This window comes from Asterias amurensis, chromosome 12 (genome assembly GCF_032118995.1).
Source record: "Asterias amurensis chromosome 12, ASM3211899v1".
Lineage (NCBI taxonomy): Eukaryota > Metazoa > Echinodermata > Asteroidea > Forcipulatida > Asteriidae > Asterias > Asterias amurensis.
This window is the reverse complement of record NC_092659.1, coordinates 13,495,970-13,520,732: the sequence shown is the minus strand read 5'-3', so window position 1 is coordinate 13,520,732 and position 24,763 is coordinate 13,495,970. Positions and strand designations below refer to the sequence as shown.

The 24,763-nt window shown below is 39.6% G+C and overlaps 1 protein-coding gene across 1 annotated transcript; it reads left to right on the top strand.

Moving 5' to 3' along the window:
- Positions 1-1,217: 1,217 nt before the first annotated feature.
- On the top strand, positions 1,218-24,614 carry LOC139945437 (mitochondrial intermediate peptidase-like). Its single transcript, XM_071942785.1, has 18 exons — positions 1,218-1,329; positions 2,138-2,359; positions 3,109-3,282; positions 3,836-3,924; positions 5,622-5,772; positions 6,486-6,668; positions 9,902-10,107; positions 11,117-11,177; positions 11,380-11,432; positions 14,047-14,200; positions 15,230-15,393; positions 16,441-16,480; positions 17,730-17,772; positions 19,173-19,318; positions 20,307-20,435; positions 21,045-21,110; positions 21,499-21,694; positions 22,131-24,614. The coding sequence occupies exons 2-18, from the start codon at positions 2,156-2,158 to the stop codon at positions 22,199-22,201; spliced, it is 2,130 nt and encodes a 709-aa protein (XP_071798886.1). The 5' UTR covers positions 1,218-1,329; positions 2,138-2,155; the 3' UTR covers positions 22,202-24,614.
- Positions 24,615-24,763: the final 149 nt, after the last annotated feature.

The following is a 24,763-nucleotide window of genomic DNA, read 5'->3' as shown; positions in this document are numbered from 1 at the left end:
GACCCTTTAGGGTGTGTCTGCAGCTTCCTTATTTATTCCAACGCTTGCCAGCTGGCGAGTTCAACCATCTTAGATATAAATACAAATGATTCTGTGTGCATTTCCCAACAACCTTTTACATGAAACTGACTTACTACATGCCCAGCTATTGTCTTTACAGCGAGTCAAAAAGAAGTTGACTGGTATTGTGATGTTTTTCAAAACATACAAATGACACTCAAAAGTTCAGTAAAACATATTATTTAACCAGCTCTCTCCTGCTTAGTAGAAGAAGAAAAAAATAATGAAAGAAATTGATCCTTCCTAAGAGGAGTATTCGTAATGTCTATTTTAATAAACATGATAATTAAAGGATACTTATTTTGCAAGCTGTCCACAAAATACACTTAAAAAAACTCAGTGAATGACTTTTTTATACCCCCGGCTACTTACTCAGATTCAGTCAAACATTAACATTCTATGGACAGCTACAACTGAGTGCTTTGAAGTAAACAGGCATAACTTCTTTGTTTCATTCCTTTTTTTTTTTTTTTTTTTTTTTTTTTTTTTTAATAGATAATTCTAGAAGCAGGAATGAATTAATGCTTGTTCGCTTCACTGGGGTTTTGAGTGTCTGTTGTTGTTTTGTTTGCAATCATAATCGTGGTCAACTTTATTTTGGTACACCCTGTATGGCTAACTTTTCGCTTTATGTGAACAACCACATTAGCCATACATCACATTTGGACATGCTGGAGAGACCTACGAACATAATTATCAGGGGGTCAGATCTTAAAGTAAGTAGGTTTTGGACTGGGGACACATGTGTATGTGCTATATGCCCATGACATGAGATGATTGCAAATACTTTTCCGCCCCTACAAATCAAAATCTCTGAGACCTGACCCTCCCCCCTGTCCACACCAAAGTGGTGTTTCATTAACAAAATAATTTCAAAATTTATGTGATTATTGAAATACACGCATTAGGGCAAATGGTCTCTGCCCGCCCATCTCCCTCATAATTAATGACAGAAAATGTTGAGTTTAGCCAATAAGCCTCAGTATGTGAAACTCTTTTCACACTAAACCCTGCTGACCCTTTTCCCAACAGTATACCAAGACAAAAACCATCTCGAGTGACATGTTTCAACCGTTTTAAACACATAAGTGATCCTTGCATCGGCGCGATCCGCTTACATAGCGCCCTCAAGTGGCTTATTTAGTTTTATAAAAACATGGCGGCGCCCGTGTGACTTAACAATTTTTGTCATGCTGAGAATGAGATGTGTGGCCGTTATTAGTTTTCTTGCGTTTGAAAATCATTAGTGTCAGTATTTTACGGGTAAAGGTAAGTTGCGTTTGCCAAGAATACCGCATCAGACTGTTATTACTATTCAGTGTTTGATCCAAAGTAAATAAAATCTCAAAATAAATGACTGATACTGATAGTGATAATAATAAATAACATAAATATGGATGGTGATGAGCGACGTCTCGTCAGTTGGTTTAATTTGACTTTGACTTGAGCATGGGGGAAGTTGACATTATTGTTAATAACTCAAAATTATAATCATCATAAAACCTTTCTTGATTAGGCCTACGACTTATATGGGGAGAGATTGATAGTTTAAAACATCGAGAAAGAATTTTCCACGAATTTGATTTTAAGACCTCAGTCCCTCGGATCAGATTTAGATTTAGAATTTTGGGGTTGCACATAAACCAGGCAGTATTTGCAAAAAAAAGTTCTATGATCTTGAAATGGATTGCAAGGCCAATCTTGTAATACCCGCGGCATATTTTTTGATATAAAAACTACTAAAATGAATGGCTTTAAATGTTAAAATTTTAAATCAAGTTGAAATTTCAAGAAAAGCAAGGATGATATTTTTATTAAGCCTTTGTTTTAGGGGAAAAAACCAAATGCCAAAATCAAAACCCGAAACACACCCACATTAAAACTTTTATATTATTTTAAATTGGAGTAACTTGGCATATTCTTTTGTTTATGAATTGAAATTTGTGTTTGTTCCCCTTTATATGTGTGCTGCTTGGCATCATTGGCAGTTACGAAAAGCATGATACTTTTTAATATTATCTATGTACATCACAAAGGGTTCTAAAATAAATGCAATTTTTGTATACTTTATTTTCAGGAGTAGGCCTAAGTCATCATGTCTGCATGTAGGCTGTGTCTGCAGCGACAGATCTTTAAACAATTGAAGAGCCGTTTATCAAGCAATGGCCTCTGTCGATCAAGACTCACTCTCAGGTCAAAGGTCAAGGGTCAGAACCGAGGAGTGACCACCTGGTCCCCACTGGCAGCAGCTTTTAATGCGAAGCTGAAGAGTCTACCAAATACAAGTGGGAGGAATGTGGTGAGTAGATATCATACTGCCCTCAACCTTTCCTCAAGTTCCTTCATCGATATTGATTATGAAAAATCACTTTAACCATAAAGTGACTTCATTCTGAATCCAACCTTTATATTAGATCTACAGGTTGGGATTATCCTCGTAGGGCCTGGGTCCAACTCAATCTCCTTAAATCTAGTTGGGGCTGAACACCTTGCTCCTCCATAGTATTGGAGCTACCAGCTGAAATTGTGACAGTGTGGCAGACCACAAACCATCAAACAAGTCATTCATACGCCCTGACTTCAAACCACCAAAAGGTGACCACCAGGGACTCGTAGACCTCGACAAGGACTCCATAAAGTGGCTTGAAGCCACTAACTACCAATTTAAATTACATTCAATGTTCACCTTGGTCCAGAGGTCAAATGAAAGAAGAAGAAGATTTTGGCTTGAGGTAGCCTGCAGTGATTGTCTTTCTTGGTCTTGCCCCTTAGGCATTTAAAGAGATTTGATGGACCATTTATCAGTTATAAATTGTGTTTTACCCAATACTAATGTGTGATTAAGCACTGTATACGGAATGTCCTACTCCTTAGCTAGTAATCTTTGCTTACGCCATTGCGGTAAGCAGATAGAGCCATGGAATTGGGCGCAGCTCTGCTGTTTTAACGATTAATTTGTCTCAAAAATTCAGCAGGATCTCACTGAGAATGTTAAAAAATCAGAATGCATCTGGGCATTTTAAACTAATTCTATTTGATTTCCATCAGGGTCTGTTTGAGATGGAGGATCTGACGAGCCCAGAGGGATTTGCTAAAGCTCAAAGAGCTTCTATCAAGGAGGCGGAAGAGCTTGTCAATGAAGCGATACAGTCTCCCACCAGCGCTGACATCGTTGTGATCTTTGACAAACTGTCCGACTCACTTTGCAGGATCGCAGATCTTGTAAGTACTATCAGACGTAATCATCAAAATCAAGAGGCTGTTTAAGATGATGGGATTTACTCAACGAAACCCAATTTTCAAAGGATCATAAAGGCCAATTTTGCTAGGAGACATTTTTGTAGGGGTCGGCTTTGTAGAGAGCGACTTTTCTAGGAGTAAGATGTCTGGTTGCCACATCAAAACCCAAGATGTGCATATTTTATGGCCACATAAAAGGGTTATGTGGCATGGCTGGCTGGTGCTTAGCGCTCGCCTCTCACCACTGTGACCATGGTTAGATTTCCACAAGGGGACCTCGGCAAAGCTCCCACAAGGGAGTGTACGCCAAGCTGGCAACAGCCAATTTCTCTCACACAAACATTGGTTTAATCGTTATGATCATTTGCACAAATCAATAAATTGTGATTCAGTAACTAGTCAACAACACTTGTTCCAGTCATTATGAAATCAGCAGTCTACTTGTTCATATTCAAACCCACAACCTTGTGATTTGCAGTCCTCAAACTAGTAGCCATTTTACCATGTTGACATAAAGTTTTCTGATTTTTTTCAGTCAGATTTCATCCGAGTAGCTCACCCAAACCAAGAGTTTGCTAGAGCCGCAGAGGAAGCATGTCTTCAGATCAGTGCAATGGTGGAAAGGTAGGTATGCTGATCATTAAATCAGCTTTCAATAGCATATATCAATTTGAGAAACTTATGGAAACATATATAAATATCACTTTTCATCCCCCAAAATTTGAATTTGAGAAATGTTACTGTCCAAACGTTTCTCAGATTGTGTATTTCAATTGACTGAGCAGACTGTTTACTCGCTTTGTGAGCCAGGATTGCTGGCACATGTCTATGAACAACTATTAAATCAAACCAAATATATCAAACCAAATATATATTGATACCTCTCACCATGCAATGCCTCAAATCCATACTCTACGGGGAGCGCACTGATGAACTTGTAAAGTTATATCAACGATCTTCTACATGACGTAAACCTATCAACAAGTTGAACGATGACTAGAGCAAGCTAGTCGAAACTTTGAGACCAACCCAAGAACTGACTCCGCGGTAGTACAGTTAATTACAAAATCCTATAAGCTAAAGTAGTAGTCCCAGCCTATTTCTAAACCATCCGCCACGGTAATAGTTAATAAGCAGGACAGTTCTTTTCATAACTGATAAGTCTCCCAAACACACGAACAATCTACTCCGCGGTAGCAGAATTATGCAAGACAGTTCTCTAAGAACAAACTCTACCTGGAAAGTAGATACACACACATGGTGTTACCGCAAACCAAATATATATTGATACCTCACCATGCAATGCCTCAAATCCTATAAACTATTAAATCATCATGACCTACAAGTTATGTACATGTACTTCCTATTGAGTCCCATCCAGTGCTCCACTGGCTCTGGCATGGCAGTTTAGGGCTTCCAGGTCATCTTGGACGCATGGCTCTGGCATGGCAGTTAATAATAATAATAATAATAATAATAATAACCGTATTTATAACGCGCCTTTTGCCAAAGGATACAAAGCGCCAGGTATTATTACTGCAAGGAGTGGGACGAAGTTTGAGATATAAGACCTAATCCTTAAGCACCATGTAATGGTTTACAAGGTGCTGTGGCGCAATTTGCTGCCAATCCAGCCAGGAACACCGGGCGAACCCCTTCTCTTTTCGATAAGTGCACTGGGTTCTCTTACATGCGTTTTACACAACACATGGGACCAACGGCTTTACGTCCCATCCGAAGGACGAAGCAATGGTTATGTGTCTTGCTTAAGGACACAAGTGTCACGGCTTCCAGGTCATCTTGGGTGCATGGCTCTGGCAGGAATGGGCAGACTAGCAGGTGTTCCATTGTCTGTTCCTGAAAATAAAGAGACCCATTTGATCCATATGTAGGGTATCTTGGCCGAGTGGGTAAGAGTATCGAATTCAAGTTCTGGTGATTGGGTCATCAAATTGTGGGTTTGAATCCCGGTCGTGGCACTTGTGTACTTGAGCAAGAAACTTTACTATAACTGCTTCTCCTCACCCAGGGGTATAAATGGGTACCTGCGAGGATAGAGGTTGATATTGTGTATAATAAAGTCTTTGGAGCAATACGGTTTCCCATAACACTGTTGTACACTCCCCAGGGAGCTGAGAAACATTAAAGGGATGTTATTGGCCCAATGACCAGGGGCCTATGTAAAGCACATTCAGACGGTTATTGGGCAACGTGCTATATAAGAATTCCTTATTATTATTATTGTTATTATTGTTATTATCCACATTCGATCCGCTGCCGTACCACTCTTTGATTTTCTTTTTTTTTCATTTATTCCAAAGATTGAATACAAATGTGGAGTTGAAAGACTCCCTGCAGAGGCTCCTAGATGACCCAAAGACCTTCTCCGCCATGGACGAGGAATCACAAATTGTCGCCAAACTTTTCATGTTTGACTTTGAGCAGAGTGGAATCCATTTAGAGGAAGCTAAGGTACAGGGCCCAATGTTGTAGAGCCGTTTCAAAATACTGCTTATGAAATTATTGCTAAGCCAAAAAAGAGGAAAGGGTATCAGTCACAACAACTTAACCTTGATGACATTTTGTTGGTCACCTCTTTCTGCTTAGCAAGTTTGACCCTGCGTTTAGCATCTGTTGTGCTTTAAGCAGCTATATGAAATTAGACCCAACATAGAGCTGCATAAACAAACAGTAGTACTTATCAACTTTCTGCTAAGCGAAAACAATCAGGAAAACAGTTGCAAATGATACATTTGATAATCATGGTATTTTGGGCGGCAATAATTTTCTGCTATGCTCAATGCTCAACTGCTTTGTGCTCTGGTATGTTTTGAAACTGTGTCTTTTCTTTAATGTCTTAAAACTGAGATAAAGAGAAATTCATCATTTCATCTCTCCTTTTCTTTATAATCAAATGTTGATGTACAACTTTTGATATCCATTTATTAACCCTATCGCCTGACAACATTACCCTTGATGAATCTTTGTTATGCCATTTTGTGAGTTGGGTTCCCTTATATGTACTGTGCAGTGCGCATTTAAGGTGAAGCACATAATCTACGTACAAATTTGATTTCCAAAATGGCCGTCTACAGCTGTCTGCAGCCCTACTATACAAGGGTTCCATACTTGCCTCTTTCAAGAGATACCAGGTAACTATAAAAAGAAAAATTTCTTTTTCGCAGAGGAAAGAGTTCGTTCGACTGAATGAAGAGGTTCATATCCTTGGGAGTCAGTTTGTGCAAGGAACACAAGCAGCTCATGCAATAGAGAAGAAGCGGTTACCACAGCACATCCAGCATTCATTCGCACTGGACGGTGACAACGTGATGGTTGGTTCCCTGTATGGAGAAAGCCCAAGTGACTTGGTAAAGTTTGTACATTAGTTACCCCTAATGCTAATCTCACTAATCTACACTGAACTTGTTTTCACTTTGTTCTGAAAACTGTAGCCTTGTTGCAAGTGGATAGTACCGTAATGTGCGCAGTGAAGAGGGAGCGTGCGGGGATTACAATAGTTGAGTGATAGTGTGAATAGTAATGTCCTGCACCAAGACTTCATTTTCAGAAGGTTATGAGAATGAGTTCGCTGGGGGTATTAACCCTTAAGTCCCTGCACCGCCCAAGTTTGCTGAAATCCAATTTCTCAAGATTCTTGCAGTAAATTACTGGAATCGTAGTTCAAATTTTAAAAGATAGCCATGGATTAATGTGTATGTACAATTTTTTACCCTTTCGGTAATATTTGTATAAAAGTACAAGTTCTCATGGGAACAATAAATGCCTCTCGTTAAACGGCTACGGTAATTTTTATGGTGAATATTTTTGTGCACGGATAAAATGGACACAATAGCTTTTCAAGGCTTTTGTCTGGCTCAATGCTCATACTGATTAAAAGTGAAGGCGTTAGTTTTCGACAATATCATCATAAATGATGAACAATTTCCTGTTTACTAAGGGAGCACGTATCTATTTAACCACCCGAGAGCTAGGCCGAAACGGGCCGAATCTGGCGGTTTGCCGATCAACAAAAGAAATGACTGGTGTCATGAATAATCTGCATATCAGGGGTTAAAGTTGCTCACCTTTGCTCATTAAACCTTCACAACCTTAACACAATGGTGTTGGGTCTGGATGGGCCAGGGGCACTAACAATAGGCTGGACGGGTCCTTTGTCAAGTGGCTGACAATTAAGGGATTATAGGATTACTGCCCGCAACTACAGACTGAATAAGCTGGAAAGACTTCGCTCCCAACGTTTAGCCAACAGCCGTATCTACCCCCTTTTCAAATTGACATATGTAGTCAGCATCTGATATCAAAGCTTAATATAATTGTTTAGTTTGAACATACTCATTAAAACAACTGATTAAAACAAATTCGAATAAATACTTAGAAGTAAATCTTCACTAGAATCTGTCGTCGGTTTGCTCACAACGATGTCTTCACAGGTCGTATGCCAGACGTGTTGGTACGTCTGCGTGCGTGATACAATATAAGGAACCATGCGAAAGTGCGCCCTCTTGTTTGAATAAATATTTTTTTTCTGTACCATGCAGCCTAAGCCAAGTGTTCGTTTATTTCAAAGACATGTATCTAGAAATGATTATACGGTAGTAAATTTGTGTCAGTACACAATATAGATAGTGCGATAAAAGTATTTATATCTGACTAAATTTATCGTGTAAGCTGAATAAAATATTGAGTAATACATTAAGGTTGTTGTAAGTTTTTTCCCCGTTGGACTTAATTTTGCTGTCGTCAATGAAGTAGGCGTGATGAGCAAAAAAAAGAAAAAAAAAGAATGAACACAGCCCGTTTAAATCGTGCAACACCATAATTAAAAGAAACAATTTGTCAGTTGTGGAATGTAAACGTGGCTGAATCCACATATTATTTTGGGATTATAAATGGATATTAGGTATTTTAGGGAGAAATATTTGTATTCTTCTTTGGTCCTGTGCCGTTAAACTGTAAGTCCATCCTTAAATTCGTATTCATCTCTGCACCACCAAAGATGTCCAGTCAAGGGTTAGTAGCATTTTAACATCAGCATTGAGCTGAGATCATTCCTATTTTGTTTACTTATTTTTGCAAAATAAATGCAGTCATTGCTAAAAAAAAAAACCGCAATAGAACTCATGGATTCCAGAACACCTTTCCTATCATGGACTATAGTTGGAAGTTTATGGTCTTGGACCCTTCTCTAATCCGGGCACAAAGGGCCTTTGTCCAAGTCATCAGGGATTAACAGTCGCCCATCTATTCCTTTGTGTACCAAAAGCTGGGTAGCAGGGGCAAGGAGATCATGAATATGCAGGTTAGGAAACCTGGCAGTGTGCATTCACCTGTTGATGATGAAGCTCATTACAGCGCCGGGCGATTCGGCCAGTTTCGGCCTACCTCTCGGGCGGTTAAATAGATACGTGCTCCCTAATGAGCGTTTTTTTTTTGTAAGAGCTAAATTATTTCATCATCATTAGCTTCGACAAGTCAACTGTGAAGGGAGAATTAATAAAGATCTATAACAACTAGATATATTAACAAATGCGTAGACCTACTAATGACCATCGAGTTTTCTTTTGATGTTCCTTTTTTTTCTACAAACACAAGCTAGCGAGGTTTCCTTGTACCGCATACAGTGTATCGCTATAGGCAGCTGGGCGTTACAGTGGCTAAATGGTTAAACAGGCCTAAGATTTGTCAGGATTATTTCCTGATTTTCTCCCTTGGTTTTTTTCCCTTGATATATCGTTCTACCTTGAACAAAAAATGTGAATATACATTCCAGGTTGAAAGGCAAAGGCTTGTTCTGTCCCCATCTCTTGTTTCCTATTTGAAATGGGTACCTGCAAGGGTAGAGGTTGATATTGTGTCCCTCTGGAGTGCCACGGCAGCTCAGGGCTGTATGCTCCACGGGGAGCTGAGCAAGATTAAAAGAATGTCATTGGCCTAGTGACCATGGCACTAATGTAAAGCATATTGAATCAATGATTCAATGATTGATACAGTGAAGCCCAGTTCATACTTCCTGGGAATGCAAATGCGATACAAATTTTGACATCACAAATTCGCAACGAAAAATCTGCATCATTTGAAATGTGCTGAAATTCTGCAAAACATTTGCAGAAAAAACAGAGCTGTGACATAAAAATTCACATCACATTAACAAGTAATTCACAAGTATTAACCAGGCTTTATTGTAAAATGTGTTATATAAAAACTAGTTAATTTAATTACTGATAGATTGATAGTTTGTTGTATTAATGTAATACAGGTATACCCCTTGAGCCTTTACCTTGTGCTATTTCTACTGTTTACCCAGATTGGGTTCAATGGGTGTACCTGTTTGGGGCTCAAGCTTATAAGCTTTGCTTCTTAGTGAGCTCTCCTGCAGTATCATAAAAGTGTATTTATTTCCTCCTGGCTTAACTCCATTATTTGGAACATATTATATATTATTGCCTGTTTTTAATAACGTTACTGTGGAAACAATAAACCTCAACCACAATTACTATCATTTTGATACATGTAAACTACTGTGACTGAGAAATGTTGATGCCCCATAATAATTTGACAACCATTCATTCTTTCTTTCCAGGTTCGCGAAGCTGCCTACAAAATCTTTCTCTTTCAGAATCCTCATCAGTCTCACCTCCTTGATCAGCTCCTGACATCCCGACATGACCTAGCCAAACTCGTTGGCTTTCCCACCTACGCTCAGAGAGCACTGCGGGGAACCATGGCTGGATCTCCGGAGAATGTCATGCAGTTTTTAACGGCTACCGGTGAAAGGCTACTGGACAGGTGAAGAAATATTTTCCATCAACCTAGGAGAATAGGCCTATGTAGGAATTTGGCCCTCATTCATTTAAAACTGCTCTAAAAACACACTTATTTAAATCCATCTAGTCTGTTCAGTTTCTGCTATTTCATCCCACTTTTAATTGTCTTTCTTTTGTTATCATACACTTCCTTTTCAGCGCTTAGAAACCTTGTATTAAGCGCTATATAAATGCATGTTATTATTATTATTATTAGCCACAGCTAAGGAGATAAATTCAGACAAGGCTTTTCTTAAATATTTTGTTTGATTGAGATATCACTAAAGACCACAAGGTCAGACGGCCACTTCAAGGTGAGGGCTGACGTTACACGTAACTGATTTGGGCTATTGACCCAAATCAACTGCTGCCAGGGGCACTTTGCCACTCCTCCTGGGGCTAAAACAGGGTTACCCCCTTCACAGTCGGTAAGGATGCAGGCAAGGGTATCATTAACTAGAAGCCTGGCTTGTAGAGCAGAATGCAATTACCTTCCCATCTTTTTACGAAGCAACTATGGTTACGTGCCTTGCTCAAGGTCATAAGTGTCACGACCAGGATTTTAACCCTCCTACTCTTGGTAATACTTTCCTTCGAGTTGGCCAGCCTTTTAAGATCATTCAACTGCAGAGTTTGGGCATGGTGGCACAGCTACGGCATGGTGGCAGAGCTGTGCACGTGTATATGTGTGTACTGTGTATAATTATGTATTATTTATTACATGTCATATTGGTGGGTGATATGGTTTATTTGTCATTCAACAGAACAGTGCATGATATTGATTGGTCAGATAGTAGGAGGGTTAACTGTATACTGTGGTAGATGCATTCACCACATGCTATCGTTTTGCAGGCTGGCATAATCCTTGATTCAAAACCGTGGAGGATGATATTGAATGGTCGGACAGGTGTAGGGTCTATACAATAATTTTATTAATTATTACAAATGGGTTTGATGGTTTCTTTTTGTCTAAAGGCTCTTTTTCTTTTCAGAGTTACCAAGGAAATCAAGGTCATGAAAGAAATCAAGAAAGAGTGCAATCCTCACAACCCGGTAAGTTAACACACATAGTTTTCCCAAAACAATTAAGATTAAGTGGAGATGACAGCGTTTACATTTAAGTGTCTTGCTCAAGAAAACAAGTGTCATGACCAGATTCGAACCCACACTTAGCCACCAGAGCTTGAATTCGATACTCTTTATAACTCGGCCATGACATCCTCCTTGGTAACCATGTTATTCTTTGTCTTCACAGGAAATCTTTGCTTGGGATCCATCCTACTACATTGGAGCCGCAAGAAATAAAAAGTATGTTTTCTCGACAGTGTCACTCACACCTTTGGCAATGACAAACTGACATTGGTTTCACCTAATAATAACAATAAACTGACATTGGTTTCACCTAATAATAACAATAATATTAACTAGTTGTTATGTAGCGAATTGACAATAATGTCTCAATGTGCTTTGCATTAGTGCCCTGGTCATTGTGCCAGAAACATTTCTTTAAATATTCTCAGCTCCCTGGGGAGTATACAGCTGCCGTGGCGTTCTCAAGGCTTTTTTAATTCACAATATCAACCTCTACCATTGCATGTACCCATTTATACCCCTGGGTGAAGAGAAGCAATTATTGTAAAGCATCTTGCTCAATGACACAAGTGTTATGACTGGGATTCGAACCCACCCTCCGATGACTTGACCATCTTAACTTGATTTTGATGCTCTAGACCACTCAGCCATGACACCCTACAAATAAATCCTAGGAGCTGAACAAGGTTCTCCTTTTCTCAGTTCCTTGGAATAATGAATAAAGGCTTGGGTTGTCATCCCTGTAGGAAGCTTGCCTGCTAAACTCCTAGGACCTGAACAAGGTTCACCCTTCTCAGTTCCTTGGAATGTAAGCTGGGGTTGCTATCCCTTTAAGAATTCTAGCCACTCACTAATAATACTCATCTCCTAGGACTTTTAATATTTGGTTTTTACCCATATACACCGATGTGTGTAGCACTGTATACTCAGTACTTTCCCCGAGTCCTGTGAAAAAAAAAAATCACAGGCATTTTTACTCGGGTGGGATTCGAACCCACGACCTTTGCAATTCTAGAGCAGTGTCATACCAACTAGACCACCGAGATTGCCCGGTAGCTAGAGGCAGTTCGAATCCTATGTTTAGCAGCGGGTACTGCAAACGATTTAATAGATGTTAAATTTGCATCGGGGATAAAGAATATTAATATTTGGTTTTTACCCATATACACCGATGTGTATAGGACTTGAACATTGTTCACCCTTCTTGGTTCCTTGGAACAGAAGCTTGGGTTGTCATCCCTGTAGGAAGCTTGCCCACTTCACTCCTAGGACCTGAACAAGGTTCACCCTTCTTAGTTCCTTGGAATGAAAGCTTGGGTTGCTATCCCTTTAAGAATTCTAGCCACTCACTAATAATACTCATTTCCTAGGACTTGAACATTGTTCCCCCTTCTTAGTTCCTTGGAACATAGGCTTGGGTTGTCATCCCTGTAGGAAGCTTGCCCACTTAAGTCCTAGGACCTGAACATTGTTCCCCCTTCTTAGTTCCTTGGAATGAAAGCTTGGGTTGTCATCCCTGTAGGAAGCTTGCCTGCTAAACTCCTAGGACCTGAACAAGGTTCACCCTTCTTAGTTCCTTGGAATGTAAGCTGGGGTTGCTATCCCTGTAAGAATTCGAGCCACTCACTAATAATACTCATCTCCTAGGACTTGAATATTGTTCCCCCTTCTTAGTTCCTTGGAACAGAAGCTTGGGTTTTCATCCCTGTAGGAAGCTTGCCTGCTTAAATCATACGACCTGAACAAGGTTCACCCTTCTTAGTTCCTTGGAACAGAAGCTTCGGTAATTGTCATCCCTGTAGGAAGCTTGCCTGCTTAACTCCTAGGACTTGAACATTGTTCCCCCTTCTTAGTTCCTTGGAACATAAGCTTGGGTTGTCATCCCTGTAGGAAGCTTGCCCACTTAAGTCCTAGGACCTGAACATTGTTCCCCCTTCTTAGTTCCTTGGAATGAAAGCTTGGGTTGTCATCCCTGTAGGAAGCTTGCCTGCTAAACTCCTAGGACCTGAACAAGGTTCACCCTTCTTAGTTCCTTGGAATGTTAGCTGGGGTTGCTATCCCTGTAAGAATTCGAGCCACTCACTAATAATACTCATCTCCTAGGACTTGAATATTGTTCCCCCTTCTTAGTTCCTTGGAACAGAAGCTTGGGTTTTCATCCCTGTAGGAAGCTTGCCTGCTTAAATCATACGACCTGAACAAGGTTCACCCTTCTTAGTTCCTTGGAACAGAAGCTTGGGTAATTGTTATCCCTGTAGGAAGCTTGCCTGCTTAACTCCTAGGACCTGAACAAGGTTCACCCTTCTCAGTTCCTTGGAATAATGAAAGGCTTGGGTTGTCATCCCTGTAGGAAGCTTGCCCACTTAACTCCTATGACCTGAACAAGGTTCACCCTTCTCAGTTCCTTGGAATAATGAAAGGCTTGGGTTGTCATCCCTGTAGGAAGCTTGCCCACTTAACTCCTATGACCTGAACAAGGTTCACCCTTCTCAGTTCCTTGGAATGTAAGCTTGGGTTGCTATCCCTGTAAGAATTCGAGCCACTCACTAATATTACCCATCTCCTAGGACTTGAGCATTGTTCCCCCTTCTTTGGAACAGAAGCTTGGGTGGTCATGAACAAGGTTCCCCTGCTCAGTTCCTTTGCTTGGATTGCCATCCCTTTGATTGTCATCCTCGCATGACACTGGCCATTTACTACATTGTATGGAATACTGTCCTCTGTCCTTCAGTCCAGTTCTCACACTGAGGGAGGAGCCTACATGTAGCTGATAGCTGATGGACCAAGAATATCATTTTCTCATCACATTTCTTTTTCTCTCCGTCCGTAGATACAACATCACTAGTGCCGAGTACGCACCATACTTCTCCGTGGGTGCCTGTATGGACGGACTGAGTTTAATCTTCAGCAAACTGTACGGAGTCACTTTAGAGAATGTTGAGGCTGGGCGAGGGGAACTTTGGGCACCAAATGTATTGAAACTAGTAAGGACAACATTTTGGGAAACTTTGTTATAAGGGTGCGTCTCAAAAGTAGGAATGGTAGGGCAATTCCAATTAGATCAGATACGTATCCCAACTCCTGCTCATTGACCTTTTCGCTTGACCTCCGTATTTTCCTATTTATTGAACAAGTTCTGCTTTAAAGACACTGGACACTATTGGTAATTGTCAAAGTCTAGCCTTCACAGTTGGTGTATCTCAACATATGCATAAAATAACAAACCTTTGAAAATTTAAGCTCAATCGGTTGTCGAAGTTGCGAGATAATAATGAAAGAAAAAAACACCCTTGTCACACGAAGTTGTGTGCTTTCCTATTCTTGATTTCGAGACCCCAAATTCTAAGTCTGAGGTCTCAAAATCAAATTCGTGGAAAATTACTTCTTTCTCGAAAACTACTCCACTTCAGAGGGAGCTGTTTCTCACAAAGTTTTATACTATCAACCTCTCCCAATTACTCTTCACCAAGAAAGGTTTTATGCTAATAATTATTTTGAGTAATAACCAATAGTGTCCACTGCCTTTAAAGACGTTGGACACCTTTGATAGTTATCAAAGATCAGTCTTATCACTTGGTGTATCTCAACATATGCACAAAATAACAAACCTTGGAAAATTTGAACTCAATTGGACATCGAAGTTGTGAGAAAATAATGGAAGAAAACACCCTTGAGTTCGAGATCTTGAAATCTAATTCTGAGGTCTTGAAACCAAATTCAAATATTTTAGTGGAAAATTAAATTTTTGTCAAAAGCTACGTTACTTCAGAGGGAGCTGTTTCTCACAATGTTTTATACTATCAACAGCTCTCCATTGCTCATTACCAAGTAAGTTTTTATGCTAACTTTTATTTTGAGTCGTTACAAAGGAGTGTCCACTGCACTTTAACGATGTATGTAGTATTTGCTCATATAAGGGAACTAGTTTGGATTAGATGAACTTTTAATTTTTAGTTTCCCAAAAACTCTTACTGATAGCAACCTCTCTTAAAAACATTTCTTTGTATCCTCAGGCAGTAACCCATGAAACAGATGGAGTTCTGGGATATATCTACTGTGACCTGTTTGAACGGTCTGGCAAACCAAATCAAGACTGTCATTTCACAATCCGGGGAGGTAGGAGACTAGACGATGGATCATATCAGCTCCCCAAAGTGGTTCTGGTCTGCAGTTTTAGGTAAAATACATTGTGTCTTCAAAACAAACTTCAGAAAGTTCTTTACAAATCTTCTCCTGAAATTATGCAAGAAGTTAGGCGTAGTGATTTGAAAAAAATACATTTATTTAAAAGAAAAAAAATGTCATAGTGAACCCGAAGATGATTTTCATGAAGCCTTTATACCCTAATGAATGCTTAAATATCTGAACTGAATCATCCGGAAGGACTGGAGGCTGTAGGTGAGGCCCAAATAACTTGTATTGGCAAATACAAATCTCTTTAGGCAAATTGCCTCTAATAATATCGAAGTCTTATATAGAGCCTGTATCTACCAAACAAGGTACTCAAGGCGCTGAGGATATACAAACTCTCAGAAAGATAGGTAATTGCAGTGTTGAATTTTTGAGACCCAATTATTTAGCACGGTTTGTAAGGGTTTACAAGGTGCAACAGCGCATACGGCAGCCACAGCCAGGAACACCGGGGCAAACCCCTTCTCTTTTGGAAAAGTGCACTGGGTGCTATTACATGCGTTATACAAAAACATGGGACCAACCGCTTTACGTCCCATCCGAAGTACGAAGCAATGGTTAAGTGTCTTGCTTAAGGCCACAAGTGTCACGGCTGGGGATTCGAACCCACACTCTGCTGATCAGAAACACCAGAGTTTGAATTCGGTGCTCTTAACCACTCGGCCACGACACTTCCACTGGAGTGAGGATCAACAGAAATTGGGTCACATTATTGACATTTTGTCCAATCCCCATGAGGAATGGACAGACCATTGAAGGAACTTTTTAACAGAGACATTTGTCTTGATTGTAGCCAAGAACATTGGTGTGATTTGTGAAATTCTACTCTAGTCCCATTCTGGGAATCTATAACCGGTTGGTGATAAACTTTGGGCTTGATGCTTCTCCTATGATCTGATAACTATCATTCATGGACAAAACAACGGTATTCATCTATCTACAACACCAACTTAAATCACTTGAATCATCATCAGTAATTTTAAAGTGATTTGTCAGAAAGCTGATTGTATGTTTCTAACCTTTGAACTTGCAGTTCTCCCAGACCTGGTGCACCGTCTCTATTAAGTCATGGGGTATGTATGTATATCTATATTGTTGAGCAAAGTTAGTAGAAATCATGGACAGAATAGCCATTTCAGATTTAAATTTGAAAACAATCTGTGATCAACTTTGTAGAGTTGCTGAAGCACAAAAAGTAGCCAAGCACAATAAAAGCATGCTTACTACAATGAAGTTGCCAGCCAAAATACCATGGCCCAATTTTGTATAGTGTTTAAACACAATCAATTGCTAAACACAGAATAGAATTGCTTAGCAGAGTCAGGTTACAAGCCCAAATTACTTTAAGTTTACATTGTTTATTATGGCTGGTGTTCAACTCAATTTTGGCTTAGCAAAGAAATTTGTCAAGCAGTGTTTTCTGCTTAACAGCTTTATGAAATTAGGCTCATGTCTTAATCTGTGACTGGGATCCTGCTTATTTTTGCTGAGCAGAAAATTTAAGCAGCTCTAAACTTACACAGTTTGAAGTTAATGATAGTAGAAAGCTTCCCTGAAAATATTACGTGCTGAGGTGCTGTAGTTTTGGGGAAATTAGTAAAACAATGTAATGAAAATAATTTTTGCCTCAAAATTCTTTGAATCATTTACAAACGAATTTTCATGACACTGTTTTACTAATTTCTCAAAAACTACAGTACCTCAGTAAGTAATATTTGAAGGGAAGCTTTCCACTATCATTATCTTCAAACCCTGTAAGTTTAATGTAAATCTACGGACATTTTGAAAAGGTACCCAAATCCTTTAAGTCACAAGTGACCGCTCTCATTTAAATTCCTCAGACTAGACACACATGGTTTTGGGCACACCTTTTTGTGTAGTTTTGGGTAAGAGACAGTAAGCACCCATACTGAAATACTGCGTATGGCACATTGGTGTCAGACTTTTACCCATCTGGAATTAGCCCAGGCGGCCTTACACTTTCATGTTGTACTACAGCGACGTCCTGGATATCAGGGTACATTTCTAGGGCGGAAAATTTTCAAAGCTTCATAACTCAAATCTCACCTGCAAGAAACTACTAATTTCAACAGATTCACATTCCATGGCAGCATATATTTTTCTGCGGTGGGTTTTGATCATCATATACTCTTCACAAATCCGTCATTTGCATGAAATAATGCAGCGCCCAACGTTAAAGAATTCCCACTTTTGTTCGTACTCTCACAGTCTGCAGTGTGTACGCAAGACGAACAACGCGCAAATCAACGCACAACTCCAAAAAAACAAAATTAATTGCCTTTTGTTTGTTTTTTGTTCCAGATGGTGGAGAACCTCTTCCATGAGTTTGGTCATGCAATGCATTGTAAGTTCCTCTTGCCCATAATTTATGTCAGTGTAATGTACCATGTAGTAAACTCTTTCAAGGTCTAAACAAAACAAAAAAAATCTAAACAGACCCAGTTTGATGGAGAAACACTGATGTTGGCAAATATCGTAGCAAAAGGGAATGGCATGTGGTGTGTTGTGGTCGAGCGATCCAGTTCAGCGAACCCACACTCTGGTGTTGTCAGCAGCATAGTGTGGGTGCGAATCCCAGTCATGACACTTGTGCCCTTATGCAAGTAGCTTAATTCTAGAGGATGATACCTATGCCAACACATTCAATTCCGTACAATGGTCCACACATATAAATTCCTCAATCACTGTGCCCCTGATATATCTCTCATCTCTCCTTTCACTCAAGACATCTTTTTACTCTCTTCGCTCTTCTACTGGTAAATCCCTTTCAGTTCACAAAACCCATAAACTTGCAGGTGACAGGGCATTTTCAATTGCTGCTCCCCGACTATGGCTTCCTTACCTACCCTAACCAGAAGCTCAAGCAGTGTCCCAGCTCTCAAAACCCACCTTTTTGCCTCTTCGTAGCTGGTCGCCTTTATCTTTGTTCTGTCCTTTCCCCCTTCTCTCTTAGCGCCTTGTATCCTTTGGCAAATTGGCACTTTATAAATACTGTTATTATTATTATTTATAAACAGTGAAGGGGGTAACCCTGTTTCAGCCTCAGTAGTAGGTGGCAACGTGCCCCTGGCGGCAATTCATTTGGGTCGACATCCTAAATCAGTGAAGTGTAGCCCTCACTTGAAGTGCTCATCTGGCCTTGTGAAAGGCTATGTCTCATACAAACAAAAAATTTTTTTTTTTTAAAGTTCACAGTACAAAATTCAAGAGAGTTTCTGACAGCTAGTCAATGATTTTAAGGCTGCCTTAAGCTGGAAAAAATCTTGTCAGGGCTTGAATTTCACACTGGACCACTAGCTCGAGGCCAGGAGTTTTACTTGGGGCCAGTAAATCTATGACCGAACAAGTACAGCAGACTTGTGTTTGTCAATTCAATAAAAATACCTCCCTGTGTTTATATCATTTCCAATTGTTGATGTTGAAACTCAAAAAATACCATTCAATTCTATTTAGTAAGGATTAAAGAAGTACACCTCATACTAATAAAGACAAAATGAGATAAATCTTCTCTTTGTTCAAATGAAAACACTTAAATGTCTGATAAGCTGTGTCAGGAAGTTTTTCTCATTTTGATTCTGGTCCAGTAAACATTTTGAGCAATAAGCCCTGTGTTCTTGTTGATCCCCCCCCCCCTGAATTCAATCCCTAATTGTACTTACGTTTGAGCAATGTACTCTGCTCATCTTCTCCTTCTGGATTAAAATATATACATGAAATGACATTAGTTTGTCTTGTCTGTTTTAGCAATGCTGGCAAGGACCCGCTACCAGCACGTAACAGGAACACGTTGTGCCACCGACTTCGCCGAAGTGCCGTCCATTCTGATGGAGTACTTTGCAAATGACTACCAAGTTCTAAGCCAGTTTGCAAGACACTATAAAACTGACCAGGTGATATGGAACAAACAGGCTGACCCTTGTTCACTCCCTAAGACATCTTGGCCAAGTATTTTCATGACTCTATTAGCCTCTGGAGATAACGGTGGACTTGAGGGTCCAAATTCATAGAGCTGCTTAAAGCACACAAAAAGGAGCTATTTAAGCACAACAAACTTGTGCTTACCAGAAAAAGCATACCAGCCAAATTACCATGTCTTAAGTTCCGTCTGTAGCTGGTATCCTGCATAATGCTCAGCAGGAAATATTTAAAGACAGTGGACACTATTGGTAATTACTCAAAATAATTATTATCATAAAACCTTTTTTGATTACGAGTAATTGGGAGAGGTTGATAGTATAAAACACTGTGAGAAACAGCTCCCTCTGAAGTGACGTAGTTTTCGAGAAAGAAGTAATTTTCCACAAATTTGATTTCAAGACCTCAGATTTAGAATTTGAGGTCTCAAAATCAAGCATCTGAAAGCACACAACTTTGTGTGACAAAGGTGTTTTTTCTTTCATTATTATCTCGCAACTTCTATGATCAATTGAGCTCAAATTTTCACAGGTTTGTAATTTTATGCATATGTTGAGATACAGCAAGTGAGAAGACTAGTCTTTGACAATTACCAACAGAGTCCAGTTTCTTTAAGCAATAGTTTCTGCTTAAGCACTTCTATGAGAAAAACGCTTACAAATTTCCTGGCTAAGCAAGAAATGAGTGGGGTACCAAACGCAGCAATGAAAATTGTATGGTATTATGGCAAGAGATTTATGTGCTTGAGAGAAGTAATTGGCATATCAACTCCAAACTTTATGTGTGGAATGGTCTTTGTGATCCCCCAGAAGCTTAATTTTTGTTGGGACCCCCTAGGTCAAATGTCAGGCTCATTATATATGGCTAAAACAGAAGGAATGTTTTCCAAGCCATAACTCAAGAAGAATGAGATTAATCTCAGCGAGGCATTTTTGTTTAATCCAAGTTTTGCTTTTCCTGTAGACCCTACCAGAGGACATGATTGCTCAACTCTGTGCTTCCAAAAAGCAGTTTGCAGCCTTTGAGATGCAAACTCAAGTCTTTTACTCGATACTCGACCAAATCTTCCATGGAGAACACCCTCTTAAGAAGGTAGGAAAAGCATTTCAATAAAGTTGCTTGAAAACTGTCATATGAATGTCTTATTTTGGGGGAACAAAGAAACCAATTAACTTAAGTAGGATTTGAACCTATGACGTCTGAGCCAGTGTCTACCGGCTGAACTGTCTGGCACTTTATTGTAATATCTTAGTGCTAAGGGCAGTCAGAAGTAATTCAATTTATGTATAAAAAATTGTATACTCTAAAAGTGTCTAGATTTAAAAAGCATTTCTGGCAGACTCATAACATGCTGCACAAAATTAACACCAGGGCCCAACTTCATGGCGCTGCTCAGCGTGGATGGTTGTGCTTAAGACCTAATTGCCCCACAGAAAATATAGCTGTACAGGAACCAGTAAATTCTCTGGTTAAAATTTAAGCCTTGCATGATGTCGGGCCCAGCAGATGTTGAAATGAACATATACATGTATGTGTAATGTAGAACCGTTGAATGTGAATAAACAAAGTCAAACAAAACTACCAATTGCTTGATATGGTAGGCACTTGATTTTTCTTATAGAAGAAAAAAGATGGCTGCCACAGAGAAGTTTAAAGTTTTTGTTCATGATTTTGTTTTGTTTCTGTTTTCCTACTCTACAGTCCACGATGGAGATTTTGAGTGAAGTACAGAATCAGTTCTCATGCATTAAATATGTACCTGGAACGGTAAGAGTCTCGGCCTTTATTCATCTCAAAAACTCACTTTTGACGATTCAATATCATAGACCAGCTTCGGAAATAGTAATGTTCAATTTTCTTTATTATTCAGCAGAAATTAGAGAGGAACCATAAAATGAACAATTTATTACTGGAAACCTGTGTTTGTTAATCCTTTTTGAGGTCTGTAATAAACATGTTTAATGCCATGCAATATAAGCAGTAAGCTTACTACCTTTTTTGAATTTGCAAACACAAATTCTAAACACAGTGACTGCCTGCAGTCAAGGCATACGCAAGTTCAAAGTTGGTATCGCACTCGTAGGATTTATGAACCAGGCTTAAGTCTTTGCATTGAAAATCCTTACAATTGTGGTTTTCGTTTTTCATTCACCAGGCGTGGCATTTACGTTTTGGTCACTTGGTCGGTTACGGGGCTAAGTACTACTCGTATCTCTTGTCTCGTGCCGTTGCGTCCAGCGTGTGGCATCAATGTTTTGCTGCTGACCCCTTGAATCGTGACACTGGAGAGAGATATCGATGGGACATGTTAGCTCACGGTGGGGGGAGAGAACCAGCAGTACTGGTGGAAAGTAAGTTTAAGGTGCTCTATTGTCGGACTTTGTGGGGTGTCTTGGCCAGGCGGTGTAGGGCGGTGAACTCAAGTTATGTACTTCACACATAATGTGGGTTCAAATCCTGGTCTTGCTAGTTGCAACACTTGTGTCCTTGAGCAAGTCACTTGATCATAATTGATTCTCTATACCAAGGAGTACAAATGGGTATGGGCCATGGACTGTCATCCTGTCCAGGGGGAACATAAATATTCTCGGCCATTTCACACAGAATACACACTGGCCTTTTTTTCATTTCAGGCTTTCACTGCTGGTTTTTATTTGGTGAATCAATACCTATCCTCTTCAGCTTGTGGGTCATGTATTGAAGCCAAGGTAGTGAAAGACACGCTTGTAGCAATTTTTTAGATGTACAGTGATGCAATCAACCACCATTTTTGTCTCTCTTCTCCAGATATGTTAGGCAAGAAGTTATCAACGGAAGATCTCGTTGACGCACTACTGGCTGAGACGATGGAACACTGAGCACCTCATGCAATGAAGAGGAGGTACCGGACTACCTCACAATACCTCACAAACCCTCATTGTACTACAGTCAAACTAAGAAACAATGCTGGGTATTGTTTTTATCGTAATTAATGTTTCAAGCAGCATGCTCACTATTGCAACATCTAGTGTGCCACAATCATTTTAGTTATATCACCACCTTAATGGCTGTTGAAGGCACTGGACACCTTTGGTAATTGTCAAAGACCAGTCTTCTCAATTGGTGTATCCCAACATCTGTGAAAATTTTGACTACATTGGTCATCAAAGTTGCCAGAGATAAAGGAAAGAAAAAACACCCTTGTTGCACAAATTTGTGTGCTTTTAGTTGCCTTAAAAAACCTTTAGGCCTGAAGTGTTTTTGTAATTTATTATATGAGTGAGAAATGTTTCTGTTTCTCAAAATGTACGCTACTTCAGAGGGAGTGTTTCTCAAAATCTTTTATACTATCAACAGCTCTCCATTGCTCGTTACCAAGTAAGTTTTTATGCTTAAAATTATTTTTGCGTAATTACCAATAGTGTCCAGTGCCTTAAAGAGAATTTCATAGGATACATTGCAAGGATTCTCTTATTCCTGCAAATAGGCCCAGTTCGTATGACATCACAAGCTAAAACAGCGCCCTCACTGAGGTCAAAGGAAGACCTATTATTGGTTGAGAGTTATGTGTGGTGCGTACACGCTCATGTAATCATTGTTTACCCTTGGTGATGGTGACCCATGCAAGAGACTCGTACATTGTTTAAAGGTGCTTTATTATGGTCAAATTGTTTTTTACACACAACCTCTGTAGACATAAAGTAGCTTTGATTTGAGCAAATAAAATTAAGTATCAAACACTCTTTTGTACAAGTTTTGTTTTACGTGAAGTTGAAATGAGGAAGACTTCATCTGTCTGCAATGGAAGGAAAACTGCCGGCTGTAACTAATAGACTACAAATTACTCCCACCATCTGTAAGAAAGAGGTTGTTCTGTGTGGCTTTTGGTTAGAGCGACCCAGCCCTATGGCACAAACTCCCTCCAGAAATCCGCCAGTCTGACTCAATCATGACATTAAAAAAACTGTTGGAAGACTGAACTGTTCAGAGCCTATTAATTTGTTTGTTGTTAATTCTCTATTTGTTCAGCGCCTTGATCTAGTGATATAAGCACTTTATAAGAACTTTGTATTATTATTTTTACAATGGTGCTCTTACTGAGGTCAAAGGGGACCTGTTATTCGCTGAGAGTTGTGTGTGGCACTTACACGTTGATAGTGCTTGGTGCCATTTTGTCATACACACTTCCTGTCAATATAAGTTATCACACAAGCGCGAGTGGAATAGGGGAAAAATATAGCACTTCTAGGTCCCATAACCAACGAGGCTGAAGGCCGAGTCAGATATAGGGCGTGGACGCGCTATATTTGTTCGTATTCCACGAGCGCCCGTGTTATAACAAATTGATTATATCTTCCAGTCTCACATGCACCGCGCAAAGTTTAACAATTCAGAACGTTATTTCGCGACGAACAGCATGCACGCACACAAAGTTTAGAGTGTAATTTTTGGCACAGTTCGTACGGAGCGTGACACGTTGGCACTCACAATACGAAGGTGCAATAAAAACACTGGAAGTAGTATATAGGTTTTTATACCACCCTCCAGTTCGAGCATATGATTGGTGGATTAGCGCGTACTGGAAGATCAGTGGTATTGTCCACAACAATACAGTTAATCTCAGCTATCTGCAAGCTTTATATCTATGGGTGCGTTCAGACACGGTACTAAAGTTGGTTTAACTCATGGTTCAACTCGATCGAGTTCAACTCAGTGTGTCTGAACGGATCTAAAGTTGGTCCGAATTGAGTTCAACCCCCAAAAGATAAACTGTCCAGGAAGGGGGTTTATCTTTAGACCGCTTCGGGTTTATCTTTTAACACTGTGTGTGGACAGAATAAAAAAAGACCACATCCGGTTTAACTCACAACAGGCGACCCATTGACCTCCGTAATCATTACGTAAACACACGGTGACCAATAAACAGGACAATAAACAGGATGTTAGAGTAACGGGGTCGCGTTTTCTTTGACCTCTTAAAACCAAAGATAAACCGGATCGGGTTTAACTCAGTGCTGTCTGAACAGAAAGGGGTTTTATTTTTACGATCACCCCCTGCTGCTCGTAAAAGTTAAACCGGTTCGAGTCTCACTTAGTACGCTGTCTGAACATACCCTATGATTGTAACGCATACACATTCACCCTGTACAGTGATAACACCATTGTTTTGATATGCAATAATAGTAAATTTCAGAAACCAACTAGTTCAAGAATTTTTGTATTATAATTGTTTCTATTTTTCAATTTAATTTGAACAACTCTGTACATGCAGTTAGTTATTAATATTGGATAGAACAACCATTGTTTTGTATAATTTTGTGATGAAATTAAACTGACTTGGATCATGAAAACAATGGCTTGTTTGTTTTGAACTAATGTTTGTGCATCAATAAATTATTCCTTTTTAATAATGGAATCAGTGTGTGGTGAAGAGGTTTTCA